The sequence below is a fragment of the Ctenocephalides felis genome, unplaced genomic scaffold (genome assembly GCF_003426905.1).
Source record: "Ctenocephalides felis isolate EL2017-DRISC unplaced genomic scaffold, ASM342690v1 CF-g0.4_SCAFFOLD_03571, whole genome shotgun sequence".
NCBI lineage: Eukaryota > Metazoa > Arthropoda > Insecta > Siphonaptera > Pulicidae > Ctenocephalides > Ctenocephalides felis.
In genome coordinates, this window is record NW_020539725.1 from 57,280,817 (window position 1) to 57,301,317 (window position 20,501).

Here is a 20,501-nt window from a genome sequence, read left to right on the forward strand (position 1 = left end):
AACTTTTGAAATAGAATAATGTAATAGATAAGCAAAATTATTATTATATTTGGCATATTTATTTATATAATACTTTCAATGTATAGTGCCTTTTATATGTAACACTTAAGATAAAAATTGATATTAATAAAATCAATAAATGTGATGCATATATTTACAATAATTTTTTTTGTTATGTAAGAAACTAGTATGTAAAAAATCCTACGAAAAGTGCTTATGTATAGTCTAATTAATACATAAATTTGCAAATATTCAATTAAATAGTATTGTATATATTTGATCAGTGTCCTATACACCAAATTTAAATATTACACTAATTTCATATAAAAATATCAAAATTTGAATTCAAATATTTATATTTGTTATTTTAATTTTTTGTATATTGGCAAGCTTGTATTTATAAAATTGGTCTAAATTCGCAATTTCGCCTAATTTGAAAATGTGTTCATAATTGCAATTATATTACAATTAATTAATAATTAATAAATCAAAAATTAAATTTAATTGTGCTTTAAAAACTTTGAAATTACATAATTTTAATTATACCGGAAGAAGTTGTACCAACCGTTAAAATATTTAAGGGACGTCAGTGATCGCAGTAGTTCAGAATTAAAACAAAACAAGGTGTTCATTATAGATAAACAAGTGTTCATTGTATTTCACGAATATATAAAAATATATAGTTGGATTTAGAAATGTTTCGTGCTCTTAATACTGTAAGAAATTCTGCAAGGAATCTAGGTAAGTGTTTTTATATTTGTTAATGATCGTTTTTGACATAATGTTTACGGAACTTGTTTATAAATTATGGTGTAACTTTTATTTGATATTCGTTCAGCAATTAAAAATAATTAATTGTTGATATATTAAATATATGAAGATCGTTCATTGCTTATTATATCAATATACAATAATACTTTAAATTTTGAATTATTAACTTTTGTAAAATATATATTTCGTTTCAAAATGGCGTCAGAAAGAAATCAAACTGACGTTTGTGCAAAATTTACAAATGGTTGAACGCGCATTCTTGCAAACCAAAATAGAATAGAATCCAAAAACGTAAATTTAACATATAAATTGTAATATTAAATCATATTTGTCATTAATTTATAATTGGGGCAATATAATAATTTTTTTTTTTTATTAAGCTCGTCGCTACGGGACTCCGCCACCACCTTGCGAGAACGAGCCATGTAAAATTCCTTTGAAACCCGTTGAATGTTTTGATATGTCCCTTAACGATATGCCGAGCCCCAAAGGATGTTGGCATAAAAAAAATAAGGAACTTCAAACTTATTATAATAAAGTTTTCATCGTTGGTGTTATTATGTTGCTGTCTGGAATAGCAGGGGTAAGTGGTTAAGAATTTATATTAATATCTGTTATTTTAAATTTTTATTATAACTTTGGTATAATTTTCTAAAAAGTTGAACAAAATTTATATGAAGTTAGGGTTTTATCCTCCAGTAAAATTTAAGGGGTACCACGACTCTAATAGCTTAAAAAAGAGCTTTTTTGTAATTTCCTTGGATAGAAGGAATGGTAATAAAACTTTGGAATTAAGCGTAATTTTAAATTAAATAAATTAATAATTATTGTGAGAAAATAAAAAATATGGGACCCTAGCCATTTGATGCTCTTGAGGAGAGTGCTAGTAAATAATTACAAAAAAAATTTAGTTAGGAAAAAATTTTCCTCATAATAGCTAAGGTTCAAAGTATATTTAAGCGATTTTTTTAAAGAGTTACAGTGGCGTTATCTCTCAAGATTGCAATTATAATTTAGCAGTAAAAATTTTATTGGTCTAATTGATATGAAAATGCTGCTTGCAGGGTGAAAACACGCAAAAATTTTCTTCAACTAAAAATGGATTAATATTTAATTAATCTAAAATTAACATGACGTTAATCTTAGTATTTACTATAAAGTACTAAGAAGTTAATTATCGAATTAAAAAAATATTTCTTATATCAGGTGTACGCTAATGTAGACTTCTATGCTGGAGTTGCTGATAAACCGGCTCCACGTTCGTAAAAAAACTATTTTTACTCTTAAAACCTTAACAACCTTATTTCTTGGACTACAATCCATTTTTTGTTCATCTGATGTTACGAAGAAGAAGATACAAAATATTTACTATTTATTGTCATTATTTATATTTGAGTTTAATGTTTAAAATACATGGTAAATTATAAGTAAAAACATATTGTTTAATTAAGTTTGGAATGCCCTTAGATTGCTAAAGCAAAATATAATGTTATAATTATCCATATATTCTTAATGAAACAAATATAAACATATTTTATATTTAAAAACATATTTTTTTAAAAACGTGAAAAATTCTAATTGGTTTTTATATAAATTATTAGTAACAAATTTACTTTACATAATGTGTGCGATTTTTGATTACTGATTTTTTACCCCAAAAATAATATTTTTTTTACCTCTAAAGTAACGTATTACACACTAATAAGGTATAATTAAATACGACATTAAAGTCTTGATTAACAAAAATAAATTATAACAAAAAAATATAATGTAATTATGCTTATAAAATTTCCTTTTATTTAATTTTTTATCGATCAAGCAAAAAATATACTTTTTTCTTATAAATAATGAAGATTTCCTTATAACAATAGTTCCAAAAGTCTGGATTTATTTATTGCAATTTCAATAAAAGCATAAAAATAATCGATTTAAATTGGAAAAACTTCCAATATTATTCAATTGAAAAATTAAATGTTCTTAATATTAATGATAATTTTTAACTAATTTCAATTAAATTTTTTTGAATATTCTTATTATCATATTTGACAGCATTTTCTTTATATATTACACCTTATATTTTTATTATTTTAAAAAGGTAATTTTTTGGAGCGTGAGTATATTGTATGAAATCATGGAAACCTTGCTCCTCCTATATAGTTAATTTTCTTAGTTAAATTTAAGAAATAACAATTACAAAATTTTATAAAATTGGTCAGACATACAACATAGATTTAGCACTATTTTCCAATTCAAAATAAAACTATCTTCTTATTTTTAAATTCGCGGATCAGTAGGCTGCAATTTAACTAAATCTTCTGACAATTCCCAAAGTTTCTTATTTTTTGCTTCGTCTTTGGCACCGGCTTTTAATGACGATTCTTTGCAATCTAAGAAATATTTACCGTTGACGCCTTCAACTTCTTCAGATACTGCCAAGTAGACCGTCGTTTGGCAACCTTGTTTAGGAGTCTTGAAAAATCCTTTGGTCACTAATTTGACTGGATAGTTTAGAGGGAAGGGAATGTTGCGCCAAATACCAGAGTCGATCATACCTGCAGGAAAAAACAAAACAAGTTGGAGAAAATTTTTTGAACTTTGTTTGTAATTTTTATTAATTTCCCGAAGGTTTATGTTTTCGCAGAAAACTCGCCTTGCTCGTTTGACACAAAATTGGAAAAGGATTGTCAATTCATTTTTCTGCTATTTAAAAGAAACGGCTCGGCTAGTCCTCATCGGGATACATCGAATGGCTTTTAAATTTTTGAAATCGGTCCAGCCATTTAAGAGAAAACGTAGATTTACGGCAAAAAATCTGTTCACATACACACACACATACTTTTTCCAAATTCGGTATCATTCGATCCAGAATGGCTTGAAAGGTCGAGAAAATATAAAATTAGCGAATCGGATTTTTTGATGAAAACAATCTTCATCTTCGGGAAGTTCATAAATACATTTAACAAAGCTATCGAAAAGGTGATAATCATTGTTTATAATATCGTTCTATTTTTGTTTTATTTAAAATTTCGATATCAGTAGCATTTATATCTTATGTATTGTTTATGTATAAAATACCAGAATTAATTAGAAATTATTTAAAATTATTTTAATCAACGAGCATTCCCATTATTTTGTTTAATAACATTTTACAGTCAAATTAATTAGTCTTCTAGACTAGAATATTGTTTGATGAGCAAATATTTGTAATACCAGAAATCATTTGATGAGCATTCCATAATATTGTTTATTTCTAAATTCATACCTGGATGTAAACAATTTGCAGTAACATTAGTTCCTTGTAATCTTCTTGCAAGTTCGTTTGAGAAGCAAATATTTGCATATTTAGATACGTAGTATAGATATGCTGGGATTGTGTTTATTGGATTCAGGTTGTCTAGATTCAATCTAAAAATAAAATGTTCATTTGAAATAGTAAACAGTAATCAATTAATTTTAATAAATAATACCTTGAGAATTTATATAGTTCTGAAGCAACTATTACAATTCGGCTTGGTGCTGATTTCTTCAACAAGTCTATCAGCAAATGGGTCAGTAGGAATGGTCCATAATAATTAGTCGCCATGGTCATTTCTAAACCATCTTCAGTAACTTGTTTGCGAAAAACATCGGCCATTCCTTAAAACGTAAAATATATTGATAGTTAAATATATCTTTTTGCCAAATGACCTAACGGTCCAAGGCCAAATAATTAAAAAAAAATATCTCAAACTCTATTACGTTTACTATATCTTATTCCTGTTATGCGACACTCATTCATTGTTTCTGCGCAATATTTCCACTGTTATATGATTGTGGTGCAATTTATACTCTTATTTCAAGATAAATATGAGCATTCGTTTTGAAATTAATAATATTTTTAAATCGCCCGAACAATAAAGGTAATTTGAAACTTACCTGCATTATGAATCAAAACATCCAACCGCGTTTCGGTGCGAAGTACATCGGCAGCAAATTCGCGAACAGATCGCATTCGAGATAAATCCAAAAGTTTTACATGGACATCTCGATTACCAGTAGCAGATACAATTTCATCTGAAAATTATAATTAAAACATATCTGGAAAACTAAATTTATAGTAGTTTGAAACAAATAGTAGCATGATAGATTTTAGAAAAAGAATACACAATTTTGATGTACTCGGCTCTTTTGCAATGAAAAATTTGTATGCGACCAATTAGGGCCCCTAGAGAAGAGGTCGTATGTTTAAATTGTAGACTGTGGGCTCAAGTTAAATATAATCATCAATCAAAAAGTTATATGAACGAATAATAATTGGCGATTAGTATTTTATATACCGTTGAGTCTTAAAATTTGTAGTTCTTTGACCTACCGTCCAACACCGTAAGGCCAACGGTATGGCACGGCTCGAGCAAATCCCCTAACTTTTTCGAAATAGGGCAAAAAACTAGAGAATTATAGCAATGTGTATATTGTTTTATCTATGTTTAATTTTAATTTTTCTCTATATTTACATATATTTAATACGATTCATTTTTAACTTCCCAAAGGATGAATAATTTTTTCATAAAAAAATCGCTAATTTTATGTTTTTTGGGCGTTTCAAGCCATTCTGAATCGAAAGAGACCAAATTTGGAAAAAGTATGTGCGTGTGTGTGTGTGAACAGATTTGATTTCAGAAAATCGACGTTTTCTCAAAAACGGCTAAATCGATTTAAAAAATTTAAAAACCATTCGATGTATCTCGATGAGGACTATTGTTTGTCCTTAGTTTTGTACTACGATCGACCAAACCGTTTCTTTGTAAATCGCAAAAAAGTGAAAAAATTTTCGTCCACGTTTTAGCCCGCAATTTTGAATCGATTTTAAAAATTCAAAAACCGTTTGAAAGATATTGGTTGGGAATCGACCTGATGAGTTTTCGGTAAATATCAGCCAGGCCATTTTCTTGTAATAAAGTGTTAAAAGAATTTATATCGACAATTTTTATCATTATTTTTTGACGGTTGATACCATAGTCTTATAGATCATACTAAAATATTATGGCCCTACGACAAGTGGTTTAATTTTAAAAATTCGTCAAAGTTTGCAAAAATAATTATCGATTTTTTGGCGTTTGTCAAAATTAGACCTTTCATCGACATTTTCTCAAATTTATAATTTTATCTATCAAGAATAAACTAAGTATGATCTATATTTGAAACTACGAAAGTTTGTTCAAGCCATGATAGAGTAAAATTAATTTTAATCAGATATCTAAATTATTATAACATTAATTGTACCGAAACGAATTGAATCGTGCTTAAATGAAATTAATATTACTATAAATAAATATTTTCTTCAATAAACGCTTTTAAAAACACAAACTTTTCTAACACACAAACAGGTAACTTTGCAAACTACTTCAATATATTTAGACCCATATTTGTAAAAACCTAACTTTTGACTATAATGTGATTATTTCAAACATACATATTCAAAATATTAAGAAAACCATTATATATGGCTAAGATTTACTAATTTACTGACCTCGGGCCTTGCAAGCACTGTCGGCATTTCTGCACGCCAGTATAACCCTGGCACCTCTCCTGGCCAATTCCTCCGCCGTTTCCCGGCCTATGCCTCCGGTTGCTCCGGTTACTATAATAGTTTTCCCGGACATCTTACGTGTTGAATGACACCTTGATAATGAAAATATAATGTTAATAATAATAAATACTAAATTATAATTATCTTATATCTACAATAACATTTTCATTGTTTTACTGTCAAATTACAACACTACAAAATGTATGTTACAATTATTTATTTATTTATTTATTTATTTAAATATATAGCCCACAGATTACTCCAAGAGGACTCAAAAATACAGTTATTTTACATAATGAATAACAATTAAATTAAAATATATACAAAATTACAATATATAGTTATTAACATAAAATGCTTACATAAATTACATATAATGCAGAATGTAACAATATTATTTATAAACAGAATAAGATAAAATAATGAGATATTTAAAAAGAAAATAAAAAGGTTAACTTGTGCAGATGGAGATTATTTGATTAGGTGAAGTGTTGTGAATATCTATTTCATTATTAATTAAGTTAAAGTTAGAGGACATAAGTAGAATAGGCGAATTTAAGAGAGAATTAGATTTAGGAGTAGGATAATTAAAAAATAATTGTGAACGCGTAGATAGCCTTGGAACATTAAAGGATAGTTGATTAAGAATAAGAGGACAGTCTATAGAATTAGTGCAAAGTTTAAATAAGAACATAATTGTACAGATAAATCGACGTACAATTATGAATTTATAGTAGTCTATGATGGAAATATGTAGATAAAATAGGAACTTACGGTTTTAAGATCAAAACTAAATTTTATTTTATTAATTGTAATAATTTATTAAACGTGTTTGATATTACATGTAATAATATTTATTTTTCGAACAATCTGTTTGTTATTCATCATATTAAAAACTGGCAAAAAGGGCATTTTTATGATGATTTCCATATAGAACGGTTGCTCCACATAAAAGTGTATTTTTCGAGTTACACGTTTTTTTTAAAAAAACGTGTAACTCGAAAAATACATTTTTATGTTTTTCACGGAGATAAGTTCTATAAATTTATAGAACTTATCTCCGTGAAAAACAGAGGATAGATGTATTTTTATGGGTGGGCTCTTGTTTTCTTTTTTTTTAGGTAGCCAGTGAGTTTTTTTAGACATTTTAGTCAATCTCAAATTTCGAGATTTTGGGTGGGCTCAGCTCACAAATACACGGTTCCGACGCCACTAGGTGTATATTATGATTGTCCTGGATGGGAATCATTCAAAAATATTCATTTAGTTTCACCTGTCCTTTCTATATTCTTACCTTCCGCAAGTGATGTGCGCATAGAGTCTAATAACTGCGGCTATAGTCGCAAGGGCCGCGAGTCCTACGATGGCAAACGCTTGAACCCACAGATTATTCAAAAAGGCTGATAAACAGGACATCATATGCTGAAACGAAAACGAAAACAGTTTTATAGGACTTATGCACACCATTCTTGTGTTGTCAATAAAAATTGATCGTTTGCAGTATGCTAAATAATAATAAAGAGGAAAAAAACACGGGCAAATCTACCAATAGGTGTAAAAAACATTTTAGTAAAAAATTAAAAAAAAAATTAAAAAATAGTAATAAATCACATAGTTATAATTCTCAGTAAACATAATAATAATTTCGTAAAGTAATTATTTTAAATTGGTATGAAAATCAATAGAGCAGCTGTCGGGGAACATTTTTAATAATTACCCCAAAATATTTTTGTCTAAGTTGATTACTTGATTACGTTGATTACCCCCATGGCAAAGAAAATTCTCTATCTATTTGATTAATTTGAATTTTAATTTTATCAATCTTAGAAATTGCCAGTATGTTAAGTCAATCTTATTTATTTGCTGTAAAACTTTTTATTCTAGAGAAATTTACTAATGCCACATAATCATCCGTGGATTATAGTCCTTGTACCACTCTACGGTCCACTACGTAGCAAATAAAGTCAATATCAATTAAAATACTTTTTATCCCAAATTTCCATTTTTACCCCATTTGGGGTAATTTACCCCGGTTTCCTGACCACAGCAATAAAGCATGTGTAACTATTTGCTTGCAAATCTCTCTATATTATGAATTAATAATATACGACTATTATATAAGCATTATTCGATTTTTGCCCGAAAAACTCAAAACTTGGTGAAGACTGAAAAAAATATTCACGATTCTAAAATATGAATGTGCTCTTTACATATAGATATATTGCTTAAAGTATTTGTATTTTTTTACTTTTGTCTTTTTATTATTATTTATTGTGTTAAAACTGAAAGTTCTCACAGGAATATGTGCACGTTTATTTAAAAATGTGTATTTTAGGCATTTTTTTCATAAATTCTATTAAATGTCGATAGCTGTTAAATAATAAAATTTCAAAGACTATCTTATTCTAAATCTATTTAACAAATTCACTTTCAGTTTCAGCTCAAAACACCAGAAATAATAATAATAAAAACAAAATTTTAAAAAAATTTCTTAAATAATATATCTATGTGTATATACATACATAACCATATCTATGTACATAATCATAATCTATGTAATAATCATATTTTAGAATCTTGAATAACTTTTCCCAACTTTTTCTAAATTTTCAGATATAGGTATACCTAAAACTATGATTTTTTATAGGTATACCTATAGAGATATATGTATGTTATAGTTTTATGTAATGGTTATAATCTTTATAAATATTTATATGTAATACATAATAGTTATATACATGTTTTTTGTCGGTCAAAAACCAGTTAAAAATCTTCATGCGTTCAATGTTATGGTCCATACAGACATCAAAATAGTTTCAGAATCAGAATTTCTTAAATGCATATCAAGTCTATTGATAGGAAACAAGTTTATTATATATATGTATATATATATATATATATATATATATTTAAAATCTAAAAATAATAATGGAAATTTTCTACCATATATCCATTTATAGCAAATCACATATCTCAGCTATATAAATAACTTCCGTTTCTTCATATTAATTTAACATATAATTACATTTTAATGGTAGTAACTATTACTTGTCAAGAGGTGTATACAACTCATTATAAAAGCTTATTACTGGTTTTATAAATTTAATTGCTGTAATGAAGGTTAAATTTTAATTTAACGTACTAATTGCACCATTTATAATTCGATAGAAAAATTATAATAAATAAATAAATTTCGCAGAGCTAATAATAAAATGAACACTAACACTAAAACACACAAGTTATTTTGATATACTACTAGTACTAAACATGAAATTTAAAGAAAAATGTTTTAACGACAATTGTTTAAACAAAATACAAATTATCATTATTTCAAGGATATCGTAGAACAATTAAACAAATTACTTCAAATTTCAAAACTAATCTGAAAAATAGATTGTAATTGTTGTTTTCAATTGAATAATATCAGTAATTTTTTGGGAATAATGAAATAGATGCATAATAAAATTTTATTTTTAAAAAGGTTTTAATGGAAGTATGTATTGTAAACTATTATATATATATATATATATATATATATATATATATATTAGGGTGGTGCTTAATATGGACATTTTCGATTTTCCAAATTGATAAAAAAAATCTCTAAAAGTTTTAGCTCTTAATATCAACTTTTAGATAAGCGCAATTCAATCTAAGTTTCATATCGAATTTGCATGGAAAAAATTTCAGAAACTTGAAAATGGGTTTTAGATATAACTTCTTTAATATATATTAAGATATAAAATATTAAAATATAATTTATAAATAAAATTAACCTTGAAGAATGAGTTGCTCTATTATTTAGCATAAACGCAATGATTTACTGTAAAGCCAGTATGTTTTTATAAAATTGTTAAGTTCTCATAAGAAATATCATGTATATATAATTTACATGACATTTTAATATATGAAATATAAATACAATTACATATAAATATACTAATAGTTACCCAAATACTCAAAATCGTTGTCCATTTTGCAATCCATTATAAAATCTTATATATCACACAAAAAATTGAATTAATAAATCAAATTGAAAAATTTCATAAATCGAATATCTATCCTAAACACTTTTAGTTCTATCACACGCAGTAGATACTACACTGAAAATAAAATCGTCAAAAATCCACGGAATAATTTATAATAAAAAAACTAGAATTCGGAATATCAGGTTTTGTTTTATGAAGGTCGTTCACAAGTCACTTGGATTTTTAGATTATTACTTGGCATTATTTAAATTGTTGATTCGGCACAATTTTTGATAGACTAAACAAATGAATTATTTATTATGAAATACTTCAGGTAGAAGATAAGAAGAAATTGATCGATCGCGAATGATATCTTATAATAAAAACAATCTGAACAGGATATGAGAAATTTAATACCTCAAGATTATAAAATATTTGCAACGATGCTAATTATTTTATTCACAAATCTGAGTTGGTAAGAGTATTTAAAAAGAAAATATGGCAATAAGGATTTATCCAAATTCCAAGACTAAAATAATAAATTAATAAAAAACGATGAAAATAATAAATTAATTTTAAAATAATTTTTATATGAAGAACAATAATTTTATGACTTTATGAAAGATTTTTATTTATAAAACATAATTTTATATTATTTTATATTAAATTCTTCTTTTTATATTAAATCATCATAATACGGTATCATTTTAATGTGAATACTATCCTTTATTTTGTACTCTATTTTATTTATATTTATGTTATTGTTCATTAATGTTACTAGATGTATATTATTTAGCAGTTGTACCAAATATTGTAATTAAAATATATATATATATATATATATATATATATATATACGAGGTCTGTTCAAAAAGTACCCGGAATTTTCGTTTTTTCAAAAAATATTTATTTATTCGTCTACATTAATGTGGTCCCCTTCAAAGTAGTCCCCCCCAGATAAATACACTTATGCCAGCGTTTTTTCCAATTTTCGAAGCACCCTTGATATTCACTTTTTGATATGTCCTTGAGCACTCTCAGCGATTTTCTTCAATCGAGGAAAACCGCCGTCCTTTCATGGGCTCTTCAACTTTGGGAATAGGAAAAAGTCACACGGAGCCATATCTGGTGAATTTTTGCACTTTGCAACACTTTATTTCATTTTTTACGCAAAATTTAATACAATTCTTTGACTTTTCAATTCTTCCATTGTAAAAATCGCCGAGCTCAGAAAAACACGTCGAACCTTAGCGACTACCACAGACAAAGTAAACAGTGAATATAGCTGAAAATTTCATCATACTTTAGGGGCATGTATACCAACACAATAAAAAAAAAATTTTGACAATCAGACACTCCAGACCCGCGAAATTTAATTATTAGTAATTCCGAGTACTTTTTGAACAGACCTCGTATATAAAATAAATCATTATCAACAAGAGAAATTGAGAAAAAGCTAGTTGGAAAATTATAGAAAATAAATAAATATATGCAAATTAACGATAAACGATTTTAGAAGATATAGAAGTTTCACACTATTTTAATTATTTTAGAACTGATCACTTATTGTTTTATGTAAAGTACACTAATTTCATATACACTGCGTTTTATCAATAAATATTAAATTCTCTACTTGATCCTTTATAATAAAAAAAAGTATTAATAATATGATATAAAATATTATTTTCTCACAAATCAATTTATTTGCTAAATCATAGAAATTTCTAATACCCAACAAACAGATATATATATTTAGCACTAACTCACATTACATGAATGAGTAAACCTAAGCTTACACGTGTAATGTAAGCTTAAGCAATTAAAAGTAATAACAGAGCCGATTTCCTAATTTCAAATTTTAAAATATAGAAGATAAATGCAATCTGATAATAAAATAAAAAAATAAAAAATCGAGAAACTCAAAAAGTGGTATGAAAATGGTCTTTTTTGTTTACTAGTATATACCATCGCGACATCATTCTATATTAATGATCTTGTTTTTTCATTTTGGATTACTAAGAGGGTTGCAATCGTGACACGGTCACGTGGAAATTTTTTGTAACCCCCTATTTCAACAATTACTAATTTTTAAAATTGTAATTTTTTTGTTTTACGTTTTTAACGTTGATAAATAAATTATAAAACAATAATGATAATATTTCATTTTCAATGTCTCTGTACTAGAATTGCCCTTAAATTATTAAAACTCTAAAGAGATGCTGATGAAAAGTATTTCATAATATGAATATTTTATGAAGGTCTTATATTTAATATCTCTATTATATATATAGTCTATTATAGTTATGTATATATAGTAAAATTATCACATGCCAGTTTTATTTTTTAGAAAAAAGTACTGGCTGCTCGGCTTGTACATTATTTGTTATTTTTCCCAACGTCATTCAGTAAAAATTAATTCTCAAGATCCTTTGCAATATAATTGTTTTCTTCACTGCGCAATCAAAACACAAAAAATGGATCGTTCGCTTTATTAATATGCAAGGTGCATGCATATATTATATACGTTTAAATTATTATATATATATATATATATATATATATATATATATATATATGTGTGTGTGTGTGTGTAATAAAACACTCATTAGCTTTACTTTTATAAGCGTTTTTTATATTATTAGAGACCCTTTTATAACTGATTTCATTCAAATTTCACTTTCTGAAATTATTATATTGCAAACACTACAAATTTGGCATTCAAGCCTTAACAAATTATATAAAAGTGTAATTAATTAAAAATATTCGTTCAACGATTAATATATAAGAATGGTTCTCTTCATTATTATTTCTAATTTAATAGCAATATACAACTCTCATTATTTGAATGATTTCAAATTCTCTAAAATACAAACTATTCGGAAATAATGTTCATTTTTATGAATTACAAAATATTGGAAAAATAGAATCAGCTCTATATTGGCCAAATGGTAAATATGAATTTGAAAATGATAAATAAAAATGCTAATCGGTGAAAAAATGGACAAATAGTGACATATATGTTAATTCATTTAATAGTCAGAGTTTATAATATCTAATAATTAAAAACATGAAATAAATAAACAAATTTTTCAATTAATTTGAGTTTTCAAGCAAGTCTCATATTAACAAAATATTATTTTATTCATACAATAATATACATGTATATTATGCCATTATTTTTCAAAGTTCGTTGTTTTGAAGTCGGTTATAATTACTTGCGATAATATATCATTAGAAAAGCAATTATATTCTTATCGCACAACGGTAGGAAATTAGAATAAATACGTATGATTATAAATATTTAAATTAACTTCATAATAATTTTGTTTGAACAAACATGTTTTTAATCTTAAATGTTTAATTTCAAATATTTAATCAGAATCATAATATTTAAGGTATATGAACAGTGAGACATTATTTTATTTTCGAACATTTCTTATATACGAACTTGTTTATAATTATTGCATTGATATTAGATTTATGTTAGTAATACTTATGATTTACATAATACGTACATAATTCAATATGAATTGTAAATACATGTAACGAATTATAATTAAAGAATCATTTTAAAATATAACTCTTGTAATACACAAGTTGTTTTTTGCATAGATAATTCATATTTATTGCTATTCTCTATAGAACTATTATTTTTTTTAAAGTTTCTAATAAATGTTTTTTTTGTGCTATATTATTTGATCTATCAATACACATTTTCACGAATCAAGTGATTCACTTGATCACGTGATCAGTCAAAATAATATTTTTCGAAAGCTTTTAGAAGATTCAAACGATTCTGATACAATTCGTATATATAATAGAAATAGGAATTTATAAATAATGAAGCAGCATTTAAGTAAACTTATTTTTTTTATTTTTTAATACACATTCGATAATATTTTCTACCATAACATCAAGTCAAAAATAGCATTTTATTTTATAAAATAGTACTTTTATTCTGAAAGCTTATTGGCGCTTTAAAACTTTGTATCTGACGAAATGGTTGTAATACTCTATGCGCTATGTAATAGGAGTTTATAAATAAACAAAAACATTAAACAATATGTTATTATTACCTATTAATTCACAATCCTAAGACCACAATGTTAAGACTGATGATGTTATTATTGTCTTGGAAAGTAAAACCGACATACCAAGGCATCGAGGCGCAATATTTAGGCTACTCAACATAAGTCAGACACTTTCTTCTTCTTTTCTTCTGGTTTCTCTCTGAAGATCCGTCTTTTATTGTCGAATAAGAAAGTTATTTCGTTGCTGACCTTAATAACTAATGATACTTAATAATATAACACATCGGAATTATCATCGATGACAATGAAAAATTTAGATTTTTGATTGTAGAACAGGGCCGTATTGAACATAAAAATGATGATTTTTATGATATAAAAATTCTCCAAGTGCTCTAAGAGAGTATGTATAAAACAATAATAAATTAGATAAAGTAGGAAATCGAGGAAAAAATCAATATTTTAAATTTTTAGTTCTTAATACTCGAATATCATAACGTCACCATAAAATAGATGTGAGTGTTCTTTTTCCTTAAGGCTGTTAAAACTTTCCGATATTTGCAAATAATCGACTTAATTAATAAAAAATAAAACTTAGAAACTTTTAAATTGTCGCTTAGGAGGGGTCGTCCATTAATCATGTGAGGTTTTAGGGTGAAGGGGGGTTTGACAAAAATCAAGAAATATCACGTGGGTGAATATTTTACATGATTTTTTTTTAAAAATCCGGAGAGGGAGAGTCCAAAAATCCTTAAATAGTCGATCATGTGATTAATGGACGCCCCCTGAAAATTTGAGATTTTGACACTGTCCATTAGTCCAAACTTTAATAAATTTTCATAAATAAACCTCTTGTCGTATGCTTTAATATTTTGGGATGTTCATTAAGACCATAAACTTTCTCATCATATAAAATTTAATAAAATCAAGAATTTTGTTACCAAAAACTAATTTGCAAGATTCCTATCATATGTTGCAACGGTTTTTAAATCCTAAAAATCAGGATTCAGAAATTTCTAAAAAGCTGGACGAAAATTTTGTACTTATTTGCTATTTGTAAGCAATCTAATGCTAGTCATAAAAAACGGTTTGGCTGATCGTTACGCAAAAATAATCAACGTGACTTCTTATCGAGTTTCATCACATTTGAAAATCGTTGCAGCCGTTTTTAACTTCGACAAAATGTTAAATATTGATTCACATACACATAAACCCATTTTAATATTTATATTATAACATGCTATTTAATTTATTTATATTTACTACCAATGATTATATTTTTAATGAATAAACAAAATTGATTTGTAATCATCATTTTGATTACCAATTGAAAATTTTGAAGTAAAACTTCTTTAGGCGCGACTAGGAAGTAAGTCTGTGAAAATGCAACGGAAAAGCATTATGGCCGAGACGGGGGCCCAATGATTTTTCATTCGCTTTCGATGATATCATTTCTGTACGGGTCGATTGTGATTGGTCGTCGTGTCTCGTGAGAGGATTCTTTGATTGTATTGTATTGTATACGTAGTGAAAATATTCACGTACATTAGTTAATTTTTCTAAGTAATATTATAATTATTGATTTTTTTCTGGGCAATAAAAAACAAAATATTACTTACATGAACAAAAATTACATTAGGATGAACAACATGATAGAAATATGTAATTTATAAGCAGTACAATAGAACAACATATATTCAGAATACTTACTAGAAAAGCTAGTGAGCTTTCAGCATTTCTCTGTAAAGTTTATTATAACCCGAAATCAAAATTTATTAAATTTAAATTATAAAAAATAGTCAAATGTTGATTATTACACTGTTTGTAAACTTAAAATCAAAAGATGAACAACTGACTGAAAATTCAATACTAAAGCAACGTACCAAAACACGAAGAAAGTCGAATTTCTAAGCTAACACCATATATCACAAACCAATGTGGTATTCACGACTAATAATTTTTACAATGAAATGAAATCAATTTTGTTATATTCCCAAAATCCCCAAAACGCGTTTGTTGCGGTTTTGTAATAATTATAAAATATTTCAAACTTTACGCTAGAAAGCGTATATAAATAAGAATCATCACCAAATTTAATTACTTTTATGTAGGCAATATAGTAATGCTATATATATATATATATATACATATATATATATATATATATATATATATATATATATTAAGGGCCACATCGATTTTTGGATAAAATGCTTTGATGAGCAAAAAACCTGTTCCGCGGTAAATTGTGTGCATGAAATTTATGTGTGTAGTATAGAGGAGCAATGGATAATAAAGTAGTATTAATATTCCATAAAGTCATTATTTTATTCTTCAATATAATATCTTTTATTTACCCAAAATTTTAGTTAGGCATTTAACATTTTTAAAGCTCAGTCTGAGTTTGTTAGATATGGTGACAATGGGTCAAAATCATATATATTTATATAATTTTATTATTATTATATGTTAATATTAAAATCATTTTCATGAACCCAAAATTTTACTAAATCATTTAACATTTTAAGCGATTTTAAGTGTTAAATATTTAGTTTAAGTATGTTAGATATGGAACAAAGAGACAAAAACATATGCTTGATATCGATTTGGCCTATCTTGGGATCGAACCCGGGACTAGTTTATGCTCGATCCGTTTTTTACCGACTGGCTCTTACTTGAGATTTATTTTGTTATATGTACTTTTAATTATAATCTATCGTACTTTTTGTATGAATAACAATTAAGTAGTTGTCCAATCCAGTTTTGACTAATTAACTATATTCGAAGTATTTGTTGACATTTTATGATTATATGTGTAGCTATACCCACATAAGTCGATTTTCACTTGAGATTGATATTTGAAATTTGAAACCTAAAATGGAAATTTGACATGAAAGCTGCCTGATGTTGGACTTGGCCTTGGATCGAATCGAACCAGAAACGCAGAACTAGTTTTTAGCTTGGCCCACGCCTGATTCAATTTACCCATTGCTGGGTCCGAATTTTAGAACTATATAAAAGTTTAAACTTGAGAAATAAAAAAACGAAATGAGAAATTTATATTAATAAATAGTGCACGCACTATCCCTTGAAACTGTTCATTTGACCCTAATTTCCTTTACGGTTTTCGGTTACCACAATGTTTCGGCCACATCGAAGCTGATGTGGTATTACTTCTTAATACCGTTACCAGTGAATGCACCGTGTGTTGAATGCGTTAAGAACCAGCAAGTACTTCCAGCCAGCTAGATATACTGGTGTAAAAATATGAACACACAACACATTGTACATACGGTAAATAATATTTTCAAATTATCCGTGAAGATATTCTATAGATACTGTAAAAATAATTTTATAACAAATAGTAAAAAATATCATGCAATTGTACATTTTTGAAAATATATTGAAACTGTAGAGAAAGGACAGTCTGATGGAACTAAAATTCGTTAAAATAAGAATTGAAATGGTTTTTATGCATCACTTATAAATAAATGCTTAGAATATTTTATAATACATTTATTACTTCTTTGAAGCATATTTTTGCTCTCGGTCCAAAATTTTATCCAAAAATATTACGGAGGCATTTTTATTTTTTTTATGAAATCAATTTTGCGCAAGTATTCATATCAATATATTTATATCAAATTGTCTCTTATTTTATTAATGAAAGGACAGTCTGATAGAGCCAAAATTTGTTAAAATAAGAATTGAAATCCCTTTTAAAATGCTTTTCCAATACAATTATGAATTCAAATTTGAAGCATATTTTTGCTCTTGGTACAAAATTTTCTATTTTTCCTGTTAAATCACATTTTAATTTCATCTCAAATAATTTGTAGATGAAAATAAGCAAATTCAAAGAAACTAAATTTAGACTTACAACGATATTTTATTTTTTATTTAAAAAATTAAATAATACTTCATTTTCTTTACATTTTTAAAAAATATTTGCATATTTTATCGATGTACAAGAGCTACCAACAAAATTTTTCGTCTTGATTTTTGAATATCCTAGTTTCCCTTGTAAATTATTAATTATTTTATAATACTGAATGATACAATATTAGGTTGTTTGTTAAAGAGCAATTCGCAAAGATATAATAAAAATTATGGATTCAACCATTGTTTAACTTCCCAAAGAAGACGTTTGCTTTAGAAAAATTTTGGAATTTCGCAAAAATATATTTTTACTTATTCATTTTGTAAATGTGATCTAGCAAAATATAGAAGTGTTTAGGAATATAAATATATAATTATGTACTGGAAGTTTATGTAGATATGTTGATTACGACAAACACTTATTATCTCTAATGCAACAACAAGTATTTAAAAACGGTTATATAGATATTTTTACGCATTTATCGATAAGAGTTTTGAAAAAAAAACATTTGTTTGAAATTTTTACCATTTAAATAATAAATTCATTAATCCATTAATTTAATATCTGTTTTCAAAAATTCGTAAAAATCACATTAGTAAAAATTGTTCAAAAATTAAATAAAAAACAATTAGATTCAAAGAACCATAGATAAACAAGCAAACAACTATCTATAGGTCTTTTTATAGTACATATAATACTTTAATATTTTTTAATTCACTGATTTAAATCAATTAATGTGGTTTAGGTAAAAAATCTAAATACAAGAGTTTAATATTATAATAACATCATTAGATGTAAAAAGCATATATTTGTAATTTAACCAATTACATCATAAAATGATTGTATAAAAACAGATAAAGAAATTATAATTTTCCGCAAGAAACCACAAATCAATATTCAATTTATATTTTAAAATAGTAAAACTAATATGTATTAGTTTTGCTTGGAAACTATTTCTGGTTTAACCTACGAATCCTTTTTATTGCACATATAATTTAATATATTACATATAAAATATTCGATAAAAATTGGTTCAAAAAACGACTTTTGAACGACTATTTATTTAAAAATAGATGCACGTGCATGTAATTGCACTTTTTTGCAATTGCACACAAATGCATGATGGGACTCACAGAGTACTCAGAAATACATGGAATATATTAAATTGTTCTTATTAAAGAATGATTAATATTATTTGAAGAAAATGATTGTTACACAAAAATAAACTAGTATAAAAATTATAAAATTTAAATAAAATAATAAATGAGAAAATAATTATAAATTCGGTTTAGTTTAATAAAAGTCTATTAGTTTCGATTTAACATGCTAAAAAATATATGTAATATATATCTAGCTGCAAATTTAATAAATTTATGAAATATAAGTATCATAAACAGCTACAAAAATTCATAAAAAATCGTTTTTAACCAAATTTGGTCCAAAAATGCTATTGTTGATATATTATTATTATTGCAACAAATATTTTATATTGAAATAATATATAAAAAATAAATACCAATAATAACAGAGATACATTTTCACATGTATTAAAAATATTTATGCATTCAATTATCATTGTGCGTATACTCATTTGTGATAGATTAAAAAATGTTTTACAGTTATTCAAACATATCTCCACGTACGCGCTTTTGAAATGGTTATGTACTCCTGATATTCGAATAAGGTTTTGTCAAATAAACCCAATTCTAACCTTACAGTGCTTCTCACATGCTGCCGCAATATAAATTAAATTATATTTTTTAAACTTATCAAATATATATATTTTAATTCTTACCTTTGTTTTATAACACTTTATTCATAACAGTCAACACAAACTATTAACAACTTTCTTATTTTTAATTTTTACTTCATTTGACAACTCAGAGATGGAAGTATTTCTATGAAAACCAACTTCACGTTAGTAGTGGGATTTAAACACATGTACCAACGTGCAAGATTCTTTCTTGATCATGGATGCTGTAGTTGCAGGTGGATAACTCGCAGAGTTAAGACAGCAGGTGTATTATGAATTTATATGAAATTTAAAGCGGAGATTTGTGTATTTCATACATATGTGTTAGTGGTATAAATATAAATATACTCATATAAATATAATGCATAAGGTGTTTTTCAGACATATGATAGTATTTTTGAGCATCTATCCAATAAGTAAAAGAATTTAATAAAGAAAAATGTCTTTATTGTAATAGCAAGAGTTTGGAGTGTTGATTTGACTCATTTTCAATGCATACAAATAATCGAAATAAAAATGCAAACACTAATTA

The 20,501-nt window shown here is 26.0% G+C and overlaps 1 protein-coding gene across 1 annotated transcript; it reads right to left on the reverse strand.

The window, feature by feature from the left end:
• Positions 1–3,045: 3,045 nt before the first annotated feature.
• Positions 3,046–20,093, reverse strand: LOC113385383 (retinol dehydrogenase 14-like). The gene is made up of 7 exons (XM_026623229.1): positions 20,012–20,093; positions 7,635–7,762; positions 6,281–6,432; positions 4,687–4,824; positions 4,239–4,407; positions 4,034–4,176; positions 3,046–3,323 (listed from the first exon to the last, which is right to left on the reverse strand). Exons 2-7 carry the CDS (start codon positions 7,757–7,759, stop codon positions 3,046–3,048), a joined length of 1,005 nt encoding a protein of 334 aa, XP_026479014.1. The 5' UTR covers positions 7,760–7,762; positions 20,012–20,093.
• Between the last annotated feature and the right edge of the window lie 408 nt (positions 20,094–20,501).